The following is a 27530-nucleotide window of genomic DNA, read 5'->3' on the forward strand; positions in this document are numbered from 1 at the left end:
CTCATATTTTTATTTCACTTATTAAACCTTCATACTCTCTTGATCGATGATGTTCATAATTTTTTTTTGTTTTCATAATAACTATTCATAATGCCTACATTTAAATGGTAGAGCATCTTAAATGACTAAACTACATAAGACCAAATTTTGTGCAATTGCTATTTAGCATTTAGAAATCGCAACAAAAAAGTAGCTAAAACAAATTTTAGTGTGTCTATTCGGAGAAAGTTAAAACGTAAAACTTTCAGACTGCTACTTGCAATTCAAACCATATTATCTTCAAGGCCGCGGATTACGTATGTATACCAGAAGCGTTTCTATGCATTTGCCTATTACTTGTGTTTGCATTACTAGTTTACTCACCCTTTGTCGGAGCTCTGTTCCTAGATCAAGGTAGAAAAATCTTCACCGTTGCACAGATACACACTCTGCTATTCTTTATCACGTGAAATTGTACATCGTTTATCCAGTACTAGGCCCGTCTTCTAAGGCATAGCATCGTTGAGTTTGAGTTTATAGGGTGTAAAATAATAAATAAAAGCAGAATAAAGAGTGAATTTGTCAGAACCGTCAGATTTTTTTCAAAATAAAAGTTAAACAGTTTATTAAAACAAAAGATGTTACGTTGGCGGCTTCATTTTTTATCATATTTTACATTATGTTACTGTGCTGGTTTGGTAATACTCGAAAATACTAATTTAGTTTTCTTAATAACTAAAATTACTAAAAGACATTAATTATTTTCTAAGGGTTGGTAATGATTAAAACACTAACGAGTCAATTATTTCATTTTTTTTATTTCGGTTCAGTTTCAGGATACCAATTGCTCTCCTGTGCTGGTATTGGTTGCCAACGGCAGTGATATCACGATTAATTTTCCCGGAGAAAACAACAACAATCGAGTATTCAGCATTGTCAGTAGCTCTGGTAACAATAATCCATCTATGTTCGATTGGATAGGAGGCAACGGCGCCAACAAAGCACCTACAATATTGCTGGGAAAATCGAATGAGCCTGCAATGCCACCCAGCTTGCCAAAAGATTACAGTGCTGAAGATGATGATACCTTACCTTCAAATCGCAAACCAGTATGGGGAAAACACGGATTAAACGAATTCGAGGTAACTGATGGAATTTTTCCTCTTGTATCGACTGCCTCCCCGACAACATTGCCGAACGTTACAACCATATCCGTGCCATACACGCATAAAGTTATTGCAGCACCTGTTTGATACTATTATACAGACCTGCTTTCAAACATTATTAAGAAACTGAATGCATTCGTAAATAGATGTGCACACGTAATTGTCTCTGCTTTCATGCACTTTTATTCCTTGATTTTATTTTTTCTTACATAGGTTTTGATCATGTTCCTTATCTGGAATTTACTTAGCACATATAATTAGGAAGAAAGAGTTTAATAAATATATTCGATTTTGATTTGACTTTATGTATATAATGTGTATATATGTATAAGAATATTTGTGGTGATAATATATTGTTCATGTCTTCAGATAACTGTTCAGCCCTTGTTAATCATTTGTTAGCCTTCAAAGCGCGTTATGTTCTTCACTTGTTTCTAACACAATCAACACCTTCTTTTGAATATCTTGTTGACAAACCAATGTTAAACATTGCTGGGTTAGCTTAGAGAAAGGTCCGTTGTTTACTTTTATTTGTATCGAATACTTTAAACTCACCGCTTATGCTGATATATGAAATTGTTTACCTTCAACCCATTTGTTTTAATTGAGAGCTTTACGAATAAGCAGCATACAGAGGTTTTTGGGGCTTGACATACAAGTATAAACAATGTATGAAACACTAACATGTTTGCATGGATTTGTGCATGCTTTCCTTAGTGTTTTTTTTTTAATATTATTGTCTTGTTTGCACTGCATACAATGTTAATACTAGCTGTTTGGAAATTTTCTTAGCTCACCTTCACCTTTTTTGTTATTATTTGTCATTAATATATTGTTGTTTATTTATTGTCTTTCATTGGTATAGTACACATCAGTTTATTCATATTACACACCAACCAACATTGATTTACTTTCAGCCTTCAGTATTGTCTTAAATCCTTATTAATGTGTTGGCTTTATGTTTTCCGATCTACAATCGTTGATATTTTTGTTGAAAAGAAGAATCAATTATTATAGAAATAATGATATTGATACAAATTATTTTTTCAATACTTTGGCGACTGCTGCTATCGATTGATAAAGAAAATAAATATAATACAAATATAAAAGTATATGTTTCAGCTAACTTTAAGAGATACATTCGCATGTACGATATTTTCTTCTGCTCTATAAATCCTTATGTGTTCCAGTAGTCTGTAACATCCTTTGATGGTGTGTTAAAACTTATATAGTCTGTAGATTTTCTGGCTAAGCTATCTAAAATTCTTGATTCAGTTATTATTTGCATCAGTTTAAATAAAGCTTGTTAAAGCTTTCGAACACATGCTTACTGTGATTATTGTCGCTTTGATTTCACTTTGGAGCACTTTTCTTAGCTATTTGTTTTCCAAATATTTTAGTTTCACAACATTATATGCAGCACTCGTATTTACTTCCATAATATGTTATAAAGATGTAAATTTTAATAAACGTCAAACTATTAAACAACATTGTATGCAAAGCAATAATGGCAAAACATGTAATTTTCACAAATTATTATTTTAATAATACAACTTTTATACAATTCCAAACATATAGAGAAATTTGTAAAAAAAAATTACCACAAATGAATAATTATCATTTCAATACGAGCAGAACATCCACAAATTGTCTTCTATTTCATCTGTTTAGGCATAAGATTCTTCTAGCTCATAGACCTGAGCGAAATGTTCAGCAGCCACTGTTAGCAGTTGTCAAAACTTCTAAATAACAAAATTACCAAATCCTTTCACTTTGTAAAACACAATTACCGTTTCCCGTTGTGGTATGTTTATAGGATTTTGCTATTTAGTTTTGTTCGACACACGCTACAAACTTACATTCCATTGAGTAGAGGTTCATCAAATACAACATTGAAACCATGTACGGTATTGGTATGTTGTTTGATTCACAAGTAATTGAACTTTTTATACCCTTTCTTTGACCTCCGCTCAAGAGTCTGTCATTTCATTAGAATTGCATTCAACTGCACATGAATCTCACATCGCGAAGAGATAACATTTTCCATATGATAGCTTTTCAGTTCTATTGTTCTCAGTTTGTTTCTCAGATGTTGCTGCAAAAGTTCTTGTAATACGCTATAGGTCTATGCACTATTTCATCTTGTTCAAAGAGCCAGTATGGTTTGTTTGTCTTATCTATTATTCAAGATCTTATAATAAACATTTTAAGTACCACAAAATGTAGATTATACAATAAAATGTTCCATTCCAATTTCTTATACAGTTTAATATTGTTTAAAGTCCTTCACTACCATTTGTATTACATTATTAACCATTGTATTGGGTTGATATGAGCAAAGGGATATGAAAGAGTAGGATATTTTGTTGCCTCAGTAAATTTTTATCTAAATTCTTGTTACACCTCATGTGAGATTCAGTTAAAAGCCGTTGAAACAAAAGATGGATTACACTAATCTCTAACTCAACCATTTACATAAAGGCAAGATTTTCCATTACATTGGATAATTTCAAAACTGAAAATTACAGGGAGCTAGACTTTAATGCAAATTGTACATTATTTTAAATTTAATAACAGTTGAATTATGTTGTCTTAAAAAGAAAAGGAAGGCTACCGAAGCTTTCGAATACTTTTGGCAACACGAAATTGTGTGCGTGTTTTTTAGTGTTGAAATTAGTTATAAAACTTTTATTGATAGTAACCTAAATTTCTTCCATACGTTGCTTGAATATACTTATTGTCAAGATAATACTGCTTTTTCAGATAATATAGCAGTTTACGGAGACGATTGGCACAGCGATATTCATCATCCGTGTAGAACGGATTTACGCGTTCACTGAACTCGTCGTGCACGTACGGGTGGCTGACGAAGGCCTCGCCAGTGTAACGCGGCAACTCTAGGCGGCGCGGCACCCCACGTGGACTGTAGCCCTGGAGCTCCCCAACTAGTGGTACCTCTGAATCCATGTATGCATTGTCTACATACGCCGCTGGTTGGTTGTCGTAGTGGCTCGGGTCGGGAGTAATATTCGCCCTATTTCAGTTTTACAAGATAAAAATAAATAAACACAAACGGAGCACCATATTGGTTTGTCAGTAGAGTTTCCAGTTACTCTGTGTTAAACAAATTTAGGGATACAAATACTTTCAACTGTATAGTGGGAACATTACAACATTTTGAAACTAGTGTCTATTTCATATCACAGGGATGTACACAAAGGTTTAAGTTTTACCCATACTTCTAAAAATAAAATATACCGCATGCAATTGAACATATTCCGCATAATAAAAATAATATCCTGATATAGCAGATACATACTTATTTTAGAAGCTATAGTTTATGCGATGTTTTTTTTTATATTAACATTTTATTATAATTACACTATTACTGGGTTACACAGCACCGTAACTTGAAAATGTATTTGTTTAGAAATATAAACTAATAACTACAAGCGTCATGCATATATCTAAAATTTAAAAGAAATATTCATGAATTAAATATACACTCATAAACACCGAACGTATTGTTAATCATATACTATTCTCTGACATCAATGTTAAGGAATAACGTAATAAGCTATGAAATCGTAATTTAAGTGAAAACGCTGATCACCTGCTCCGAGGTCGTGCTGAGGTTTATTTTCGTTGATTTTGTGATTTTATGATTCATCAAATCACAAAAAAAGAAGAATGAAAAACCATTTAAACATTAATCAATTGTATATCATGATCAAAAATGTTGAAATGTTTTTAGAAAAAGTTATAATTTGTCTTTAAGGTCAAATATTTCTGTGTACATTTGCTTGCAATTGACTGTAAAACCAAACCTATCAAGAAATAATTACTGGGATTAAAGTATTCCTCTTTTGAAGGTTGGAATATTTTCAAAAGTAGTGTTAACACAAACATGTCGTGGCATCATAAACGCACGTGATATTGAAGAATATCATATTGCTATGAATCACTAAAAATAAAAATCCTAAACCAGCTTGATGAAAAATAATGCTGAAATTAACCATCAACAAAAAAAAACTTTTTTAATTATCACTATCATTTAGCCTTTCCATACCTGGAAAGGCTAGGAGTTAAGATGGATTTAAACTATGTTTCCAAACGTGTCTTCAATAACATAATTTTTAAGCAATGAGGCTAATGTAACGAATGTTTACTTCATTGGTTTTGGTGGCAGTGTGTGTGCATCATTACTAAAACTGGGAAAAGGTAAATTTACACCTTATTAAGACATTGTACGAATGTACATTATTATTCATTTGTAGATCCAAACATAAACATAATCAAAATGTAGTATCCAGCATAGGTTGCATATTGAACAGTTCAGTCTGACAAAGTTATAATCGATGCAGCTGTTTATTAATCAATAGGGTGTTTGAGAGGGCTTCTTTAGAAAGACAAGTAGATTTTCAGTAAAGAACCTTAAACTCGCCATGATTTTTAACCAACAACTGATGGCACTAAAATTGACCGCAATCTCAGATAATTAAGAGCAACTATACAACCCAAACACATCGTGTTTCATTAAATTTCAGGAGAGTAATAATTAGTAGTGACGGCAGTATTGAGGTATTGAAAAATATAAACATTCAGCAATATACAGGAAATAGCCAAGTATGGTTTGCATTCACGAGGCTTTTGAAAGTTTACTAGCTAATCCAATTTCACATTCAACAATGAAGGAGCGTCTGAAGGACTGACTATACATCAGATAATAGATAGAACTATATGCTTAACTTGCGAAGATGACCAAAAGGTGTCTAAGAAAACACTCATAACAAGGGTTTCAATTTGACTCCTCTAGATATAGGGCACATTGGGAAGCATGAGTAACATTCTTTCCAGCAAGGATTTTCAGGACAAGGAGGGTAATTTTACGCATACAGAATCAAACATCATCATGACCATCATCCAGTTCATTCCTTTGATTAAACATCTACGAACAATGAATCGTTTCAACTTCCTACTATGTGAGACCTCGCCCTGCCGGCCCGACTGAAGCGATTTCCACGCGACGGCCGGAACGATGGAGTCCAGCCCGAGCGCACAATCGAGGCAATGTGACGCTTTACGAACGGCTTGCTTCGCAATGGCAGATCCGTGTCCGTTCTATCATCTTCATAATTGGTGGTGTCTTCGCTTCTTACGAGGCCTGTATTGACCAGAAAATTGATTAAACCACCAGTTTTATTCCGACGCATTATAAACATTTCCCAAACATACATAACAACCTTCACTAACCAATCTTTGTTTTAGTGCACTGTTGGATAGTAACTATTCAATAAAAATGTATATTTGTTTTTATAGATTCTTTCAAATCTATATACTGAGTAGTATAGAATACTAGTATACTAGTATACTCGTTCATATACAGTCCGGAGCTTTTCACTTTATGTGCCATCACTAGCACATTGCCGTTGCTACTTTTCCTACATAATGTCAGACCCTAGCCCATTCTCGAGTTGTTTTTACACTTTTCGGCTAAAAAAATTACAAAATAAAAACAACACTAGGAAACACTTACCAAGGAAACGTTTTTCTTCGAGATGATTGTCGGTATTATGTAAAGGATATGTTTGCACCATTGCGTCCATAAGCTCCTCGTAGTCAAGCGGAGCCGTTTGGAAAACAGGTTCCAAAACTTCAGGACTGCTCTCCTCCATTTCATCGTAGTACAAAGACCTTTTTTTACGTCCCTGCGCATTCTTCAATGATTGAATGTTTCGTTTCTCTGTAAATGAATAAAGAATTTATTTTACATCATGTCCCCGCTACCAATTATGGTCATGATTATTATTATCAAAACTTAGCAAACTCGATTACCATTGCGATTGTGCTATTAATAAAAATGGTCCCATTGCCAAATATTACAGTACCTATTTTACACCAGTACTCACCATTGTCACTTGTTGAGCCACTACTTTCCGATAGTTTATTATGCTGCTTCGGTAAACTCCAATCGCGTACCAAGGTCTGAATATTCCGCTTATAGATACTTCCATAACCGGTGAGCACATTTTCCCTTGCAAGTGACTGTATGTTTCGTTTCGGAGCTATAGAAGGAAGCATTCCTGTGCGTAGTAGTGATTGAATGTTTCGTTTACCAGGCAGTTCATACTTTCTGGCCAGGGAAGCAATGTTGCGTTTGCCATTTAGCATGTAACCTGATTGCAACGCAGAAGCTACATTTCGCTTATCCTCATTCCATTCACCATCAGGTGTAGTATCCTCAGACTCTGTGTCACGTGATGGTAGCTGTCCATTCTTGGCGAGTGTTGCCAAGCTACGTTTGAGGTATTCCGGTTGGTTTCGCAATAATCCCGCACGAGCAAGCGCGCCCACGTTTCGCTTTCCGAATACGGCACCATCACGCAAAAGGGCACGATAAGATCGTTTGTCTTCGTATGGCCCACGGGTGGCTTCGGAACTGTCCTCGAGATTTTGATAATTTTCGCGATCAGAAGGATCATGCTCCAAAATATGTCTCAACTGGTTACGAAGTGCTACAGCGTGCATTTCATACCCTTCTTCGGGATAAGTCAAATCTCTTAGCAGTGATTCAAGCTCACAAGGCTTCAAACGTCTTCCTTCATAATTTTGCGAGGTTACCTATAGTGAAACATGTTTAAATTATGAAAAACATTTAATCTATTTTTATTTCTTTTTATATTATTTTATTTGTTTTGTAGTCTCAAGTGTTTACGAAAACAGATCTTTTTTATAGATTTTGATTAGCTTTCTGATTATTTATTTTAACTTCTTTTTTGTCTCACAATTTATTGACCATTTTCAATCCACTTTTCAATCACTTCCTCGATTTATTGAGATCGGAATATTAGCATTTTTGAAACAAAAGATGAAAAAATATCAATATCAATACCAACACTCAATCAATCATCGGACCATTTCCAACAAATTGAAAACCAACAAAAAATCCAAAATTCTATAAGAGTCTAAAAATCCTCGGAATTCAACCAAAAAAACACACATGTAAAATCCTGTATTGATAAAAATTTGATAGACAAATAGTCAATCATTCAGTCATTCGTTTGTTTGTTCAAAGACTGTCTGAGTTTGAATTTAGCAATGCATAAAAACAGGGAATTTATAATGAATTCAGGAACCTCGATAGTGTTGTTGAATATTCGCAATTATTCGAACCAAAAAACATTAATATTATAAATAATCTTTTTTATCGAAAACATCAAAAACCCAATCTCAATAGTTCTTCTTCTTCTTCTATGACACTGATTATCTCAACAGTACTTTTTTATAATTGTCATAAATGTGGCGTTAATTAGAACATGTGGTAAACTCCCTGTCATGATTATGATAATTTAGTTCAGTCAAGTAGATCTCATGATCCAAATACTACTGTATAATTGATTCAAGTCCTCAAACAAAATACAGTGTATTTTTATATAGGACTATTTTCTACCTCGATAAAACATAGACTGGTGAAGCGACTTATCTCGCTTTCATTGCATGTATAGTGATTTTCACAGTGTATGCACTTACATTATGAAGAACTAAGAAAAGCAGCAGCGACGCTCGAACAAAAAACAGCTTTGGCGGCAAAATCATTTCGCACCGCACCATTATATTTCTTGATTGTTTTCCGCAGTAGATATGCACCAAACTTTTTTCTACACTTCAAATAATACAACTATATCACAACCGACTGAAGCACTAAACTGTAAGGTAAAAATGAAAAAAAAAATCACATCTATTTCACTGGATCTGGTTTGTATTACATTTTTTGTTACACATTTGCAGAATCGATTTGGTTTGTTCATAGAAAATTGTTTAGATAGCACCGCACGTCGTATTTGTTTTATATATACACGATTCACGAGTTAAAATCGCTTTTAAAGAAATGCAAATTCATTCACTTGCAAAGTGTCACACCAACGAGCGAATCCGCGTAAAGGTCATCTAAACTTACCACAGAAACCGTAGCCCAACATTTTATCGCTAATACAAGCACATCATTGATTTACCACTTCGAGCACGGAAATACAATCGGGATGATAAAAATCTGCTGGTATATGTGCCTGACGTAGACTACGTATCTAGTAGCAACATGACACCTCCCGACGATAAGCTTTTGTAGATAATTGATACGAGTGCATCATACACATACATATTCTTCAATCGAAATACTTTGAACGCCTGGATAATGACCATCTCCGAGCACTGTTGCTACTTGATAAAAAAAAACATTTTCCTTCTTTTCCTTTATATTTCACCGGCATGACAATTACAATAGTGCGTTCTCAAAAGCTTATCCATGAGCCCTTTCGTATTTTCACAAAATCTCTGCGCACTTTTTCATATTCCCGTATTCTCACTTTTTCCTCGTAAATAATATATCATTGTTATTTTATAGAATAGATACAGAGCATTTCAAATATAATAAAAGGACATGCACTTGCACGTTAAACGAAACACTACCGCTAAGCAGCTAGAATCCACTGTGCAAACCACTCAGCGTCGTGACTGGAATAACCTGACCAGCAGCACAAACCTCCTTATATCCTGATGTCCTTTACAGCCAGATTCAGCAATCCTTTTATATGAATGAACGGAAACCCGAGCGTAAGCGCATGCGCATTTGTATATCTGGAGCAAATTTGCTGAGAGCGACCTTTCTTGACAGCATGACAATCTCTATACCCAACATTATCGCTTGCCTTCTCATTTGCTAACATACGTCAAACTCAAGGATGCTCCAGCTCCGATTCACGAACATTGAGCAACACATCGATACCGACGCTTTCGTAAACTGAATGATTCAGAAGAAGCAACAGCATTTTTCGCATTGGCTTTTTTCTCTTTTTTTTAGAACTCTGTAGACCACCCACACCATTAACGCATTGCAAAAGAGACTTACCCGGACACTTGTAGAGAGTATCCAGATTCTTATTACTTTTTGCCTGTTTAGTACTTAGTACTGTTTAGTACTGTTTAGTATCAACCTCATACAATTTCATAATAATACACCAAAAGATAATACATAATTATTAATTTGTATTATGAGTGCAATATCATTTCAATCGCAATTATTACAAAAAAAAACCTATAGCAAACATATGCTGTAAAGCATTTTCCATTTGTTAAGCCATATAATTAAATGTGTCCAATACGAATTTTATTCCTAATGAAAGGAAACAATTTACTTTTATCCATCTGTGATAATTGTATTCCCATGCCGACGACAGAAACAATAAATAAATGAATGCGCAACTGTTCATTTGCATCATTCGTGAACTACGTTCATCCTAAGGCTGGCTATACACAACGGAATACAGGTGCATTTATATTTACATTAGTTGAAATATGATTTATGTATTTTAATCCAGTTTTGTTTATTATATATCTAAAATCAATAAGTTAGCAATAAGGCTTTTTTGGACCGTTCCTCCTGAATAAAAAATAATCAATAAAACACACAAGGAAGCTGTTTTTAAATAAACTGCACTCTTGCTTAACAGTTGTTAAATACGCCGAATTTAGGCTCTGTAACTTGTATTGTTTATATTTTCGGTAAAGTAAAATTAACAAGAATTTAAGTCCTACGACGGTCTACGATCTTTCACCTCTCGCGCCGTTATACCAATGCCCCCAAATACTTCTGTTAATCATTACCTCTTGGTCTGTTACAAACCAAAGAAACAACTCAGACCGAGGTCATATTCCATTACTCCATGCAAATTTTTTCTCGGCCAACACCGACCCCGGAGTAGCCCAAAAATTAATATTAATAATTAAATTAATATTCCAAATCGTAGCAATTTTATCTGGTATTAACCACAAATCGACACTATTCATTCTTAAAACATGAAACACCATCATTCCTTCTTCTTCTTTGGCTGTTGTCGGTCAAGGCTTGCTTGTACCACCACTTGTAGGCTTATTGTTTTCTCCCCATAGCAGGATAGTCAGTCCTACACGTATGGCGGCACGATTCATTCGGGGCTTGAACCCATGACGAGAATGTTGTTAAGTCGTACGAATTGACGATTACCATTACGAGATACCATCATTGCACTGACAGAAATTCCTTAAGCTTTGGCTAGGTACTAGGTACCGAAGCGTAACTTTTAGCGGAACTTATAGAAAATCATTATCCCCAAGATCACCACATTGACAGTGCAATATTAGATTTATCAAAAGCCTTTGATAGAACCTGGCGACATTCAATTCTTAAATAAATAATTATGTGGGATTTTGGAGGACACATTACAGAATATCTTCAAAGCTTGCTTCAGATGGCACATTTAAAGTTCTAATTGGAAGTCTATCTTCTTGCCTGCATGTCCAAGTGAATGGTGTTCTCCATTCTGTCTGTTCCAGGGAGCCATTTTCACCCCACTCTTTTTCTGATTAGTGTAGATTCTCTCTTTCACCCCTTACCTAGTGACATTAAATGTTTTATGATGGCTGATGATATTGTTCTTGTCTCTACATCTAACATTACAACTAATTCTATGAGAGAGATTTAATATAGTGCAAAAATGGTCACAGGTTGGGCAGGTTACTCAATTTTACACTCCAAATACAAAATTCTTCGCATCTGCAATATCAAAATTCATATTCAAACATATTTTAACTCAGTAATAACACATGTACCACCGAACAGTGAAAACAGCCCATACAAACACCTGGATTTAATTATGTTGTTAGTAAATTTGAATATTTTCTATTGAACAAGGCATATTCTATTTGGCCGTAAACATTTTTAAAATTTCACATGATTAGCTATATTTTAAAAGATCAACGCGTTTCTAACATTTTCCTTGTGCTTGATACAGTAAATTAGCTGTACTATATGTACATTACGATGTAAATTATATAGTACATTACAACATCTATTTAACAAAAAATCATAATAGAGTGAATTTATATTGTTATTTACATGTTGTAAGACCATGTAAAGACTAATATTTCTTTAAAATTAGTTGCAAAAAATTCATAAGCCAAATCAAACAACAAAAAAAACAAAGTCATATTACTGTAAAAACGAACGAAGTTACTAAAATCAAAGTGGTAGCACTAGTATTGTGACTAGGTTGTGACAGGTCGTGCTTTACTTACGTTTAATCGTAGTCTTAAGTATTATCTACGAATATATTAATGTATTAATATTTACATCTATGAAAAAGCTTCAAAATAATGTTAACATTCCAGCTGTGATTTATACTTAATACTTATAAACCTATTCTTGAAAATTTGCTCAAGTTAATTTTTTACCGTCCTATAAATATGATTGCAATTCTTATAACTCTTATAATTCAAAAGCCTACTATTTTAACTAACTTTGTTCTTTATTATGCCTTTCAACATAATAATATTAGAAGAAGTAATATGGTCAAATTAATTACAAAACATGATACTGTTAATTACAAAATATGATGTAACTTCTAAAGTTGCGAAAAAAGCATCTTGATTTTTGGACACAAGCTTTATAATAAGACATTCTTTAATGTATAGTACTAGGGAAAACATGAATATAATAAACTCTTTTATTTTTGCCACGTTGAAGACAATTTTTTTATATTTTAAGCTTTTTGTTGTAGTTATCCCCACTACTTCCATGAAATTAATTAATAATTAATAATTTAAGTAAATAAGGCATTTAATCATCAGTAAGGTTATTAATCTTCCTAAACTCTATCAACTTTCAAAATCAAAGCAGTATTTTTTGAAATATTGCAGTTGAAAGATGCTCCTTTCATTTGCCAAAATATATAGTTTTTTTTTCGTACAATCGACGGGGTTTAGAAGTCTAATTTTTTACCTTTCTTAGTGTGGTAGTAACTACTTTAAAGCAAAAATGCTCCCGGCATTGAAATCTAAAAATTAAAAAAAATATTTTCACCAAATAGCTCTTCTGCATCTTCTACTTCTACCAAAAGTACTCTTCTGCATCAAAATAGTTTCCCGGCAACGGGAAAACTTTCGATAAACAAACAGCACCACTCTACCGTACCGACTTCCGTTGTACTACTGGTGCTTTCTTTACAGCCCTATAGCATCACATCTGTGTGATCCGACAATATAGTAGCAGTTGCAGGACGAATGATGGAGTAAAACATCAAGACCGATGCCCTTATTCATAAGACAACCGCCGATTTCACCACGCTGACACAACAAACTATCCCTTCAGCCTCCAAAATCATCCAAATTGGTAGTCCCGTCTGGTACAAATCAATTGAAACATCAAAAATCAGCTTCGGCTTGCAATAGTATCATCCTCATCACCATTTTATTGAAGGAAAAATACAACAATCACCTGCTGATCTACACCGACGGATCAGTACAAAACTGTTCCACTGGCTGTGGAATTTTCTTCACCATCGACAATAGTACCATCCAGCTACCACACCATATCTCAATCTTCACAGCAGAAGCAATAGCTTTGATTTTTGGAGCTGATGATGGTCTACGCAGAGATAAATCAAACGTGATCTTCACTGACAGTGCATGTATTCGTCAGGCACTTGAATTTCGAACCACCTCAACATCCTCACACGAACATCCAACAGCTCAGCCATATGCCGAATTGACCCCATGTCATTTTGACTGGATTCCTGGCCAACGCAGGAAGTAATAATCTGGCTTGCTACTACAATACACTTCCGCGCCATGACTTCAAGCAAAAACCATTATCGCCAATAGTTGGAACGGTTATTGGCTCTATCCTGAGCACCATTAAGACCACAACATCACCATAGAGAGATCATCGATTAAACCAAGACGCAGAGAGTGCTATCACGATTTCGGATCGGATACACCCGGCTCACTCACACCTTTTTATTGCAAAAGTCCAACCCACTACTATGTACTTTCTGTGGCGTTGATATCACCTTCCGTCACAGCTTAACCGAATGCCATGGACATACTGCACCACGCAACACCTGCAAACTGGATTCCAGTATCAACACTATGATTTCATCAGACAGCGATTACCAGCGATAACTTTTAAAATCTCATCCATATGACTAACCTTTATAAAGAACTAAAACCAAAACCAAATGTATACATAATAAAATCAACTGCATTAAGTTTACCGATATTAGCCGGTATATAGTAATTGAAAGCCACAAATGACATGCAAAGAAAAATGGTAAAATTTAAGATTTTTAGAATTAATATAATAATTTAAATAAGCGAATGAGGCCAATCGGCGCACAGTTTCAGTAAAAATAAATATATTTAAACCAAAACGTAGCAAAAAGTGATCGTAACTTGGGTGGATCCTCTGTATTGGAAAAAAAATCAGCTAAAATATCAATGAAGCAGGAAGTTTGTAGAAGGGAGATTTTTGCACAATTGACAAAATTTAATTAATTAATATATACAGTCACTTTCCCAAACTCGACGAAGCGGGAACGATCGTAGTGATTGTAATAATATTACTAAACAGAAACACCGTGTCCGGAAATTAATGCTCCTTTTCAACAAAATACACATTTTAGGATTATTGTTATTTTTTGTTGTATGATTGAAACAATTTCTATTCTATGTATTTTTATCATTTTATGCTTATGCTTGTCGGTCTCGTTGTACAGTTGTCAACTCGTACGAGAAAGGTAAGGTAATCTATGTACACCAGTATTTAACTCACGAATGAGAAACTATTGGGTATAAGGTTGATTACTATATTCATCAAAATATATCAATTTAACGTTAACTTAGCGATGATTTTACATTAACTTCAAATGTCTCATATTATCGGTTATAACATTCCAAACATTTACGCTGTGCAGCTCAGTTACTTAAAATCCAAATTAGGCCTCGTGATAATTAAATCGATGCAATCACATACATGTCGACTTAACTGCTTACTCAAGAGTCTAGACAAAGAGTTTGTTCAACTTTTGAGCTTATATGAAAAACAGTGCCAGTTGCCGGTCATTTTAGTGCATTGTCCTTAAAAGGGGCTCATTTTTCAGGCACGGTCATAAAACATTGCTTAAAAATGCTATCAAATAGAAAAGAGCGCACATAGTGGACACATGTACGAACACAGCAGGCTCCTGTACAGTGGTCATGCCATGAACTGGTTTTATCCAACAAAAAATACTTTTTCGGACATTTTGGTCTCAAGAATGGGAGACGTTTTGACGCCGAATATTTTTAAAGTTGTGCCTGTCCGCAATTATGAGCACGCCGAATGTTTTAAAGTTGCTTGGTTCAGCATTTCACTGATAGCAACAAAGTTAAACAACGTTAATTCATTATTGGTGAAGTATATTATTAAATTATATTATAATACTAGCTATCCTTTGTTTTGGTGTGTTTGAAACTCGAAAAATAATGTTTAAATCATAAGATTTAAATCAGCTTTTAATTACTTCAAATATATAATTCAATTTTTCTGTCAACTTTATAGGTGTACTGGACTGATTTATAAATTACTGTTTGGCTCATATTATTGCCATGAACTATTTTATTTGTACTGTTTTATATATTTAAAACTACGTTTTTGTAGGTTTAGAAACTACCATCTAACCTACATTGTGATATCAGGCGAATAAAACAACAGGCCAGTAGTTTTCGCATACATAAGATTACATCTCTTTCCAGGCTTACGTAAAACATGTGAGTTTTATTCAATTGCTGGCTTCATGCTTCGATCATTTTAAGTAGAAACCGTATCGAACGGAATAATTCAATTACTCGCGGTGTCAATATCACGATGGTACCTCATGACTCTTTGATTATTCTCTCTATATAAAGTGAGACAACACCTTCCAAACAGTTACACCAAACATTCCGAAAGAGTTTTTGCCACTATGAAGGCAACGATTGCACTATTAATCCTTGGAGCGTTGGTCCTGCTGGTAAGTTGGACTTTCCAATCTAGTTACATGTTAGTTTGATTAATGGTTGATCCTGAAAATCTTACTGGCCGGACTGCCTTTCATTGATGTTTTTTTTGTATTTATTTTACTGTTCCTTGCCACACATCCATCCACAACAGGCGGCAGCGGAGAATAATGTCCAGCACAAGGAAAAGCGAGCAGCCAACAACCAGGCAAGTGCAATCGTGGAGAAAATTGCGGAAAAGGGCATGGTTTTTGCTGGTTCTGTCGTTGAAAAACTGAAAAATAGTGAAGGTCAGTTAATCACTTTTTTATTGATATTTCACTTACATTTTCATGCTACCGAATGTAAAACTGGCACCTCGTAAACAATTGATCAGTACATTGTATCATTTATTGTATTTCCATTTAACAAAATATTTTGCTAACTATCTATCGTGTTGCAGTGGCTCGAAAATTGCTAGGAAAAGTTCTAGGCGCAATGGGAACCCAAAGGGGAAAGCGCTCAATTCAAACCAATGCCACGGTCACAAACTACAATTCGGCCCATTACCAAAAGCTGGTACTACATCAAACTCTTGCTACCGACCCCAGCCCAAATAGAGTTTCAAACTGCCCAATCGCACAAAATGAGCTGAACTGGATTGAAACCATATTTATTGCTGTACACCTTGCACTGGGAGAGGTTAACAAAGTTATAAACGGCCAAAAAGTAGGGTTTACAGTACCCAAACCAACGCCATACAAGGTTCACAACTAAATAAAAATGAGTGGTTAAAAATTACGTGAAATTTTGCGAACAAATAAAACTTTATGCTATAAAACAACTCATGAGCAATATCTTTGAATTTATTTAGGAATGTCACAAGGAAACTAAGCAATCCTTAAATTTTACATGACCGCTGCAGAAAAAGTGTAAGTCGATTGACAACATTTAAATCAATTTTGATAGAATGACTCTGGTTGCACGATATATTTAAAAGAAATTGGTGACATGAAAATGTTGACAGCCTAAGAAGAGCCTGCCTTCTTCTATTTGGCGTAACGTTCTACAGCGGGCATGCTGGCCTGTACAGGATTTCGAGATTTATTCAGTACCTGTACGCTGATGCATAGTCAGTCCTTGCTACGGAGGAACGGTCCTTTCTAGACTTGAGCCCTCAACGGGCATTTTGTTGAGTTGTTCTTTTCAATTGGACTTTACCAGAACGATGGTACATAATTGTAAGACATGAACAACAAAAGTTAGACTGTGTAAAGGGTGTCCTGGTGCTATCGGTGTTCCAAGATTAGACAACGTGGTTTAATAGAAGATTTTGCAATTGAGCTGTCCGATTTTGCAATATTGGTTTCCTTCTTTTATGCGTGGATTCTAAAAGCATTATCGTGACAATTAAAGATATACAAATCTTCTAATAATTTATATTTTCTACATGATTTTATATGTCTTTTTTAAGCGATACGGCAAAGCCGTTCCTTTCTGAATAAAAATAAATATGTTTAATTTTTATTAATATCTAATAGTTTTTGTTTTTGGAAGTTGAATTTTTAGAAGTTGTTTTTTTATTTAGAGAGAACGATCCGACAATAAATATTTCCTTTTAAAAAATACTCAAACGTTGTCGGTCTAGGCCTACCTGTGCCATGGCTTGGCTCGCAATAACTTTATTTATGTTATTATTATTATTATTAATATTATTATTATTATTATATTATTTATATTATTATACTGTGTTCTACAGAACTCATTATACTATGTTTCAGATACACTGGTCGTTTGATGACTTTCATAAAGAGAAAATATTAATACACAACAAATACATGAGTGTGGATTTTTTAAAGATCATATGTGTCGTAAGAATCTAAAATAGCTCTTGCGATTATTATAGAGTTTCTATGATTTGATTCGATACGTTGGTCTTTCGTACACTGTAGGAATAATAACAAGCTTTAAATGAACCGTAATCGAAACCATTTTTATATTGTTAGATCAGACACGATACATTCATGCATCTCTAGGGATTCAAAAACAACAATCAGGCAAACCATAATTATGCACATTGGGAATTACATGATACGAGATTCAATATATCCATACCACGTTTCTTACGAAAACTGTAATGATGAAATGCACCTAACTAGCGTCTACCCATGCGACAGTCGCTACTAATGACGCAAGCATTTTACAGTGATACTTATTTATTAACAATATACTTCTTCTTCTTCTTTTTCTTCTTCTTCTTCTTCTTCTTCTTTTTAGCCCCACACGAAAAATTGTATATTGCGAATTTGTTCCTATCCAGTTATATTTCAAACAGATTATAAGCCGTTGATTCTTTCAGTGTGTTTGTATCTTCTACATCTAATCTATTAGATATATATAATTTATACTAGACATTAAACATGTTTCTAATAACAAAGATCAGAACATATTTCCATCAGTTTTTATTCCCTCACATTAAATTTTTTCAGCATTAAGGAGTTTCTCTTATTCAGATTATAATTAATCGATTAAATATTTCATATACATTTTTATACATCCTATAACCACAATTAAAATTAACTTGTAGCGACACATGCAACACAAAATTTATGCATAATGCTATAACTTATATTTTCCATTCATATTTTTGGCAGATGCTCCATTTGAACTTTTATTATCCACTGGGTATCACGTACACATTTGCAATCATACAAAAAGTGAGTGTAGTAAATAACTAACGCGGTTCTTAATTTAAAAATAAAGCACAACAACAACCACATGTACAACAAGCCAACGTGTTCTTTCAGTTTGCTTCGTCGGTTCTGGATGTTAAATGTAAGTATGTGAAGGGCTACGTAAACACTATCACTAACTCGTGCCCGATATCCAACATCAACTTGTCGCGCGAGTAGATGTGGTAACAAGCACTTTAAAACAGCTGTCCGAATATCTGGTATGCGTAGCTATCACACAAAAACATTATCAGTGTGCTATCGTCGACGTAACAGAACGACATAACTGTTCCTAGCATGCATCGTGTCGAGTCGAATGGTTTGCGCGATTTGCAGCCGAAGTCATTTGTGGTTTAGTGTTCACCGCATAAACAATACACGATCTACACAAAGTATTCAATTCACCATTTTTCCCGTTTCGTGATGGATGACAAACTCCTCAAAGCTCGTAAAGCGCGAATAAGATCTATTATTCGTTCGGCATTCAAATTTCTCTATCCGCTCAGATATTTGCTATTGATCGCTGCCACTGTGTTATTAGTTTTATTGCTTCGTCATAGAAAGCAGCAAATTTTGTTTGGGCATTTTGAGGAGCATTTTGCTGATGTGACACACAAAAGTCGCGAGTTTAAGAAAATTGATTACCACAACTACGAGCAAATTCAGAACGATTTGAATCGTGTTGGCCCAGGTGAGCAAGGCAAGCCGGCTACTCTCAGCCCAGAAGAAGCCACTAGCGAACTTCGGAAAGAGCTATACTACAAGAATGGCTTTAACGCTCTACTCAGCGATAAGATCAGCATTAATCGTTCGATAGCCGATTTAAGACATCCGAGGTAGGTAGTATCTTTGATTTCAACATTCCACGCTTATCAATGCAACAAGTTCAGCACTCAAGACCCATACCGACAAAAACTGTTTACGTGGACAATCGATCATTGGTACTTTAAAGTGTCATTTTGCTGCAAAAATACATTTTTCAACGGTTTTTTTTTTTTTGTAATATAAAACACCATTCTATTTACTTCGATAGAGCTAACGATCGCACGAAGGCGAACAATTGATTTCATTCAAGTGCAGTACTACTTTCAATCGTGTTTATTCAAGTCCATGCAGTATTAGAAGACATCCCAGTTTTCCGAACAAACAACCTGTGTAATGTGTAAAAAAATTAAGAAATGAGTGTGTTATTAATATAAATGTAGAAGTAACCCCATTCAATTTAATATTTTAATTGTGCTCTAATAGAAGCTTTTGTTCATAGAAACAATCTAGTTGCAAACCAAACATATAAAGAAATCACTTGAACTGTTAGATTGAATTCAATTGAATTAAAAAAAACTTCACTCTTTGATTTTACACGACTTTATTATTATTATTATTGTTAACGATTCCTAGCGGATAAAGAGACAGCCTAAAATTCTTTTAAATGTTTATAAAACGTAGTATCAGATTGATCGTTTATTGATTGAGTGTCTAGGTTTAACCTATTCAAACATGCATAACTGCTGTAATATTGTATTATTCACAAAACCACAACCAAACACCTCGTAACGACGACCGTGGACTACATACAAACATGTATATATATAAATAAATAAGTAAATACGTAAGTGTTGATTACAGATGGTTTCATTGTAGGTAACAAATTTTATTATCGAATATTTTATTTTAGCTGTAAATTGAAATCTTACCGGAGTCACCTTCCAATCGCCAGTGTTGTGGTGCCTTTCTATGAAGAACACTGGAGTACCTTACTTAGAACTATATACAGCGTGCTTAACAGATCGCCGCCCCATCTACTGAAGGAAATTATTATCGTGGACGATGGTAGCACGAAGGAGTTCCTGCACAACAAACTCGAAGATTACGTTAAGCAAAACCTACCAAAGGTGAAGCTTGTTCGGCAGCCCGAACGTACCGGTTTGATCAAGGCACGGCTTGCCGGGGCAAAGATTGCTTCTGGCGATGTGCTTATCTTTCTCGACTCTCACACCGAAGCTGGATACAATTGGTTGCCCCCGCTGTTAGAACCAATTGCTGAAAACCCCAAAACATGCGTCTGCCCGTTGATCGACGTCATCGATGACCAAACGTTCGACGTGCATCCTCAGGATGAAGGAGGCCGGGGACTATTTGACTGGACGTTTCATTATAAGCGCGTTGTGATCAAGAACGAAGACAGAATCTCACCGACGGAACCATTCCCAAGCCCCGTCATGGCTGGTGGGCTGTTCGCGATTGGAGCTGATTTCTTCTGGGAACTTGGTGGTTACGATGAGGAACTTGACATCTGGGGTGCGGAGCAGTATGAGATTAGTTTTAAAATATGGCAGTGTGGTGGCCGTATGCTTGATGCGCCCTGTTCTCGTTTCGGTCATATCTACAGAACGTATAGCCCATTTCCAAACTCTAGAAAATACGATTTTATCACAAGAAATCACAAGCGGGTCGCTGAAATATGGATGGATGAATACAAGCAATACATTTACGATCGTGGTCCAGAACGCTATGCTAAAACAGATGCCGGAGACATGAGCAAGATGAAAACGATTCGGGAAAAGCTTATGTGCAAACCCTTCAAATGGTTTCTGCAGGAAGTGGCCCCAGAAATCATTGAGCTGTATCCTCCTGTTGAACCGGAACCATATGCTTCTGGGTCCATCCAAAGTGTGGCGGACTCTAGCCTGTGCATCGACACGATGCAAAGAGGTCGTGGTGAGCCTATTGGATTGTATTCTTGTTCCAATAGCTTGATTGAACCTACCAATCATAATCAGTATTTTGTACATAGCTGGCATCGTGATATTCAGCATAAATATGGTGAAGGCTGCTTCGACGTACCACAAAGTAAACCAGGTTCGCCGGTAACCATTTTTACGTGCCACATGCACCAAGGAAACCAATTTTTCCAATACGATCATGTAAGTTTGTTGGTTGGAAATAATTTACCTTGTAATTAATCCATAAAATATCATTGCAGAAAACTCAGCAAATCAAGCGAAACGGTGTGTGCATCGATAGTGATCCCCACGCTAAAGAAGTGTATGTGAATCCTTGTGACACGAGCAGTATCACACAGCGATGGAGGTTTGGCTCGATTAATTTGAAACTGTTAAAGCAGTGGAAAACTTACGGGGCGAAATTTATGTGATAAATATAAAACAGTATTACCAATAAAATTTGTAAATTATTCTGTATGTCTCGTTTGATATATGTAGGCTTAAATAATTTCCTGCCGATGATTGGGCACACAATGTGACAACATTTCACAACTTTTTATGCCATAATTATTATAATACATCGTTCTAGAACTACAATCATTTCATTAATGAATCATTTCTTTTATGTTACAGGTGTCATCGCATTAACTACTCAAAACAATTGCCACAGACAAGTATTATAGTACCATTTTTCGACGAACATTGGTCCACACTACTGCGTACCGTGTACAGTGTCTTACGCCAGACACCACCAGTTTTGCTTAAAGAAATTATTCTTGTTGACGATGGTAGTACGAAACCTTTTCTCAAACAGCCTCTGGACGATTACATTGCAAAACACCTTCATTCCTTGGTTCGCGTCATTCATCTGCCGCAACGCAACGGACTCATCACAGCGCGACTATCGGGAGCAAAAGTGGCCAAAGGAGAAGTGTTGCTGTTCCTGGATTCACATGTCGAAGTCGGTATCAACTGGCTACCACCGTTACTTGAACCTATCGCTGGAAGCTATCGAACCTGCGTATGTCCCTTCATAGATGTTATTAAAGACGATACATTTGAGTTCATAGCACAGGACGAAGGAGCCCGCGGTGCGTTCGACTGGAACATGTTGTACAAACGATTGCCGTTACGGCCGGAAGATAAGAAAGATCCAACCCAACCATTCCCAAGCCCTGTTATGGCCGGGGGGCTCTTTGCAATCAGTGCACGATTTTTCTGGGAGTTAGGAGGGTATGATGACATGCTCGAAATATGGGGTGCCGAACAGTATGAGCTAAGCTTTAAGATTTGGATGTGCGGTGGTCGCATGGTGGATGCCCCTTGCTCCAGAGTCGGGCATATTTATCGCAGCTATTCGCCGTTTCCTAGCGCGAAAACGTACGATTTTGTGGCTAAAAATCATAAACGAGTCGCCGAAGTATGGATGGATGAATATAAACAATATGTGTATGCTAAAAATCCTATCCGGTATGCCATAGATGCAGGAGATCTCTCAAAGATGAAACAATTGCGCAGAAAGCTGCATTGTAAGCCTTTTCGGTGGTTCATGCAGGAAGTCGTTCCTGATTTGGTTGATCACTACCCTCCAGTAGAACCGGACGATTTCGCCTCCGGTGCTATACAAAATGTAGCTTTTATGAACCTTTGCGTTGAGGAAAGTAATAGTTTAAACAGTGTCAATTTAGCATTATGTGTCAAAAATAAGACAATGCCAGAGCGAACTGAACAGCACTTTCGATTCACGTGGCGCCGTGACATCAAAGCCATGGGATCGTCGAACTGTGTTGATGCTTCTAATCATTCAGTTGGCGCCGAATTGCAGTTATTTCAATGCCATAATCTCCAAGGCAATCAATTATTTCAGTATGACGTGGTAAGAACATTGTGCACACTGCTTTCACTTGAACAAAAACAATTTGCTTCCCTGATACTTATACCTAACAAAAAAACCATTTTCATTATGATAACCATATTCGCATTAACATTGTTATAAATCATTCCCACTGTGCAACTATTCTAATATTTTTACGTTTCTCACAAAACAGGACACACGACAAATCTATGTTGGAAAAGACAAAAGCTTTTGTTTTGATGCCGATGGGATGAATGGCAAGCTTATTCTTAATCGCTGCAACCGTAAACAAGAATCTCAACGATGGCGTATGGGTCAAATGAACGTAGAACGTCTTAGAAACTGGGCAAAGTATGGTGCCAAATTTCAAGTTTAAAATCCTTTATTTCCCCCTTGATTTTTGTATACATTCTATTATACTGACTCCTTTTAATCCCAATTAAAACTGTTCTGTTCAACTAAACCAACTGAAGTGATAAAAAAAACTGCCGCGCCTAGCAAAACGAATCTGTTCGGCTAAGTTAGGTCACATAAAATAGTAGATTAATTACATCGAGATTGGTTCAGTCCCAATAAAAAAATCAACCACCTAGTAACCCTCTCCCACTCGCTATCTAACCACTTTCATCATTCACAATTTTTCCCATCAGTACCCACCAGTTAATAATAGTCCCCAACACCAACGATTAACATATGCCACATGTTCACTCTTTCCCTGATTAAAGCTTCGATTCTGTAAGCCACTTAAAGTCTTGCGGTTTGCGGTCCGCTTGCGGACTGATTGCAATATTAATAATATGTGGACGGTCTGTTGCCGTTAGTGCATCCTTGACGGCAGCCTGCAGCTCTACAATGGTGCGTACGAAATTGCCTTTCATACCAAACATACTCATCATGTTTTCGTAACGTGTTTCATGCGTCAATGCTGATGCTGGAGTTCTAAATTTGAAAAAGAATTGGTTTAATATCTCTTTACTTCCTACATCTAATATAAGATATATACTGTTTACTATAGATACTCACACTTGCGTCAAATCTCCTCCGGAACGCATATCATCATATGTTTGCTTATCAAATCCCGCGTATATTCCTCCGTTGTTCACTATTACTATCACTATTGGAAGCTGATAGCGTACCATCGTTTCAATTTCCATTCCTGAAAATCCGAAAGCAGAATCTCCTTCCACACAAATCACTTTCTTCCCTGGGCAATGATCCCTGCAGTAAAGAGCTGCAGCAATTGCAAAACCAGGTCCTACGCCCATTGTGCCAAAGGTACCAGCGTCCAGACGATGCCGGGCGAACTTGTTATGCAAAAGAGTTCGGCCAATATCCATCGTGTTGGCACCCTCGCTAACTATGATGGCATCCTTGGGAATGTACTGCTGCAAATGATGAAATACTGCGTAGTAATTCAGAGGAGTTTCCACATTTAGTGCCATTGCATCGACTACTTTCCGGTTAGTCTCACACTTTGCCTTCAGATCCTTCCACCATGCATTTTCGTAACCAAAACGGAAATGATTTTTGGCAAGTGCGTCAATTAATTGCTCAGTAAAAGGTGTGATGTGTGATTGAATCGCTACTTTGCTCGGTACGCTGTTATGCATTTCTTCTGCATTTACATCTACTTGAATAATTTTTACATCCGAACTATAACGCGGTGGTCTACCGAAATGCAATATCCAGTTCAAACGCGCGCCTAGCAATAGCACGACGTCGGCTTTCTGCAATGCTAAGGTACGAGCAGGTGCAATGCACTGTGGATCAAGATCTGGCACGACTCCTTTTCCCATGGGTGTGGGAAGGAAGGGAAGATTAGTTTGGTGTATTAATTGACGAACTTGCAGCTCTGAGCGCGCATATGCAGCCCCTTTCCCTACGATCACTAATGGACGCTTTGCGGTACATAGAAGATGTGCCGCTTCTGCAACAAGCTTTGAGTCTGGAAATGGTACTGGTGGAGGCGGGTGGGTGTACTGCACCGGTAACACTTCATCCATTATCTTTGCCGTTAACAGATTGCCGGGAAAATCTAGGTAAGAGGCGCCGGGTCTTCCATAACAGGCCAATCGTACGGCCTTTTCGACGTGCATCGGTATTAAGGCCACACTTGGTGGTCTTGCCGCATATTTACAGTATGGTCGACTCAATTCCACTTGAGGACACTCTTGGAATCCACCTATACCTTCGTGGTCTTGCGAGGTCGATCCCCCGATTACCAATAGAGGCCAACAGTTTACCTGCGCGTTCGCCATCCCACCAGTTACATGCAACAAACCAGGTCCGGATACAACAAGGCACACTCCCGGTTTACCGGTCAAATAACCAATAGCCTGCAAAGTAAATTTAACAGTTATTGAATCCTTTTTTTTTATTCGGGTCCATCACATACTTGTGCCGCATAACATGCTGCCTGTTCGTTCCGCATTCCGATATATTTCAACCCTTCCGCCTGCATCGCCATTGACAGCTCCACAACTGGAATTCCGACAATCCCGAACACATATTCAATGCCCTAAATTGTCAAACAATTGTTAAATCAATCAGAACATTTAATGCAAATTAATGCAAGTAAACTAAATAAAAGTTAACAATTAGTGATACGGCCAACAAATCCGTTCTTACGAAAAAATAAAAACAAAACCAAACCCAAAAAAGTACAATTTATGACAGTGCCTTTAACAATTTTGTTGTCTACACACAAACGTAGCACATTTTACGTTATCAGAAAGATTAGCATCCATACCGTAAGGGAGCCGTTACTGTCCGATAACGGGTTTACGTTTCGTGCGGTATTATTGTACGATAGACTTACAATTTTAAATCATTCGTTCATTCTCTGGATATCGTAACTTACCTGTTCCCGTAGTGACTTAGCCAACACTGCGTTTCCGTCTAATTCCATTTCCTCGGAAAATTCAAAGCAAACTTTAAAATACTTCAAATATATTCTACACAATTTTTTGTAGAATTATTCAATCCTTCAATTCTTAAATGGTCTGCGTGCAAAGAGCTTTACCATACAACTGAAAGATTAAACCGGACAGTGATGAAGTAAAATAAGATCCTTTATCTGTTTTCCTGAGTTTGACCTAGCCTCATACGGGCGGAGATATGACAAGGCGAATATTCAACCAACTACAGCTTTATTCGAAGCAGTACACAAATTATCACAAACCCAGCACCTCACACAAACGAACAGCAATTCGCTGTAGCCCTGTGTTTTTGTAGATTACCTAAAGGCGTAAATAACTAAAGACAAATTTCTTGTTTTGATTCCACCCCAACCAGCAGCTGTCAAATCGTTGCTAACTTCATAAAGAGCTAGATCAATGTGGCCAGATCATTTTGGCGGTTTTCGGTAGGAGCACTAAAATTGTATCGGTAGTTTTCGGTAGGAGTTTCAGATGATTTCGGTAGGTTTACAGATCCGGGGGAGGAGGGGTGCTAATCTACCAAACCAAAGTTCCATACCACGAGAAAATACAGGCGGTCGTCAAGATGTTAATGGAAACCGAAAACGGTCGCAAAATACCGCGTATCTCGAATTTTCGTATTTCTGGATTTCGTTCCCCTCCCGTGAATTTCCGTTAAATGCCTTCTAATCACCATGTAATCGCCGGCAATTTGAAGACGATTAGCAGAGCATTTAGCAGTAATTAAATACCTTTGAAATTTTTCCGTGAAAAATTTCGTTGTAAATTTGAAATTTGATTTTGCAACTGCTAAAATAAAAACTTACAAGCGTCTTCAACACTGCACTGCTGTAGTGATTCCCACAGATGAGTGTGAGATTCGATAGCACGATTTACGAGTTGCTTTTAACTCTGAGCTATTTCACTTTATTAACGATGGTCTACATTGCCCAATCGCCACAGATTAGGCTTAAAAGACTGGAAAATCAAATATCCATTGAAAAAAATGGAAGCTCCATAGGTTTGCTCAATAGAAGGCGTATTATAACTCATCATTACATTGCTGTCCTTTTCTTGCAATGTGTTTCGACAAGCTTCATCTAATCATGACCTATATAGCCTTCTAACTTTCCAAGCAAAAATCTATAAGATTGGTCGGTCGGTCCTGTGATCAGGACCGCCTATATTTTCCTCCGTCTTCTTCTTCTTCTTTGGCACAACAACTGCTGTCGGTCCAGGCCTGCCTATAACACTAGTGGGCTCGGCTTTCAGTGACTTATTGGTACCATAGCAGGATAGTCACTCCTACGTATCAGTGGCGTATTTAACGG

General features: G+C 36.4%; 5 protein-coding genes across 9 annotated transcripts; 3 read left to right on the plus strand and 2 right to left on the minus strand.

Annotated features, from left to right (window-relative positions):
- Window positions 1-424: 424 nt before the first annotated feature.
- On the plus strand, window positions 425-1445 carry LOC120900817. The gene is made up of 2 exons (XM_040308300.1): window positions 425-677; window positions 810-1445. The coding sequence occupies exons 1-2, from the start codon at window positions 618-620 to the stop codon at window positions 1230-1232; spliced, it is 483 nt and encodes a 160-aa protein (XP_040164234.1). The 5' UTR covers window positions 425-617; the 3' UTR covers window positions 1233-1445.
- On the minus strand, window positions 1311-9699 carry LOC120900815 (neuropeptide-like 1). 4 transcript variants are annotated; one of them, XM_040308298.1, is made up of 6 exons: window positions 9612-9699; window positions 8676-8851; window positions 7055-7766; window positions 6682-6888; window positions 4759-4774; window positions 1311-4179 (listed from the first exon to the last, which is right to left on the minus strand). In XM_040308298.1, exons 2-6 carry the CDS (start codon window positions 8754-8756, stop codon window positions 3834-3836), a joined length of 1362 nt encoding a protein of 453 aa, XP_040164232.1. In that variant the 5' UTR covers window positions 8757-8851; window positions 9612-9699; the 3' UTR covers window positions 1311-3833. The 4 variants fall into 4 exon arrangements, with proteins under 4 accessions (XP_040164232.1, XP_040164229.1, XP_040164231.1 ...); XM_040308295.1 differs by lacking the exon at window positions 4759-4774 and adding an exon at window positions 6135-6309; XM_040308297.1 differs by lacking the exons at window positions 4759-4774; window positions 9612-9699 and adding exons at window positions 6135-6309; window positions 9589-9609.
- A 6236-nt stretch (window positions 9700-15935) lies between these two features.
- Window positions 15936-16815, plus strand: LOC120902034. The gene is made up of 3 exons (XM_040310511.1): window positions 15936-16006; window positions 16147-16282; window positions 16435-16815. The coding sequence occupies exons 1-3, from the start codon at window positions 15959-15961 to the stop codon at window positions 16746-16748; spliced, it is 498 nt and encodes a 165-aa protein (XP_040166445.1). The 5' UTR covers window positions 15936-15958; the 3' UTR covers window positions 16749-16815.
- A 2155-nt stretch (window positions 16816-18970) lies between these two features.
- On the plus strand, window positions 18971-23678 carry LOC120902069 (N-acetylgalactosaminyltransferase 6-like). Of its 2 annotated transcripts, XM_040310554.1 has the most exons (4): window positions 18971-19539; window positions 20379-21584; window positions 22060-23302; window positions 23475-23678. In XM_040310554.1, exons 1-4 carry the CDS (start codon window positions 19127-19129, stop codon window positions 23655-23657), a joined length of 3045 nt encoding a protein of 1014 aa, XP_040166488.1. In that variant the 5' UTR covers window positions 18971-19126; the 3' UTR covers window positions 23658-23678. The 2 variants fall into 2 exon arrangements, with proteins under 2 accessions (XP_040166488.1, XP_040166487.1); XM_040310553.1 differs by lacking the exons at window positions 22060-23302; window positions 23475-23678 and adding an exon at window positions 21687-21903 and having other exon boundaries at window positions 20379-21627.
- LOC120902070 (2-hydroxyacyl-CoA lyase 1) lies at window positions 23646-26582 on the minus strand. Its single transcript, XM_040310555.1, has 4 exons — window positions 26142-26582; window positions 25677-25799; window positions 24305-25617; window positions 23646-24220 (listed from the first exon to the last, which is right to left on the minus strand). Exons 1-4 carry the CDS (start codon window positions 26187-26189, stop codon window positions 24001-24003), a joined length of 1704 nt encoding a protein of 567 aa, XP_040166489.1. The 5' UTR covers window positions 26190-26582; the 3' UTR covers window positions 23646-24000.
- Between the last annotated feature and the right edge of the window lie 948 nt (window positions 26583-27530).

Source organism: Anopheles arabiensis, chromosome 3, assembly GCF_016920715.1.
Source record: "Anopheles arabiensis isolate DONGOLA chromosome 3, AaraD3, whole genome shotgun sequence".
NCBI classification, from domain to species: Eukaryota; Metazoa; Arthropoda; class Insecta; order Diptera; family Culicidae; genus Anopheles; species Anopheles arabiensis.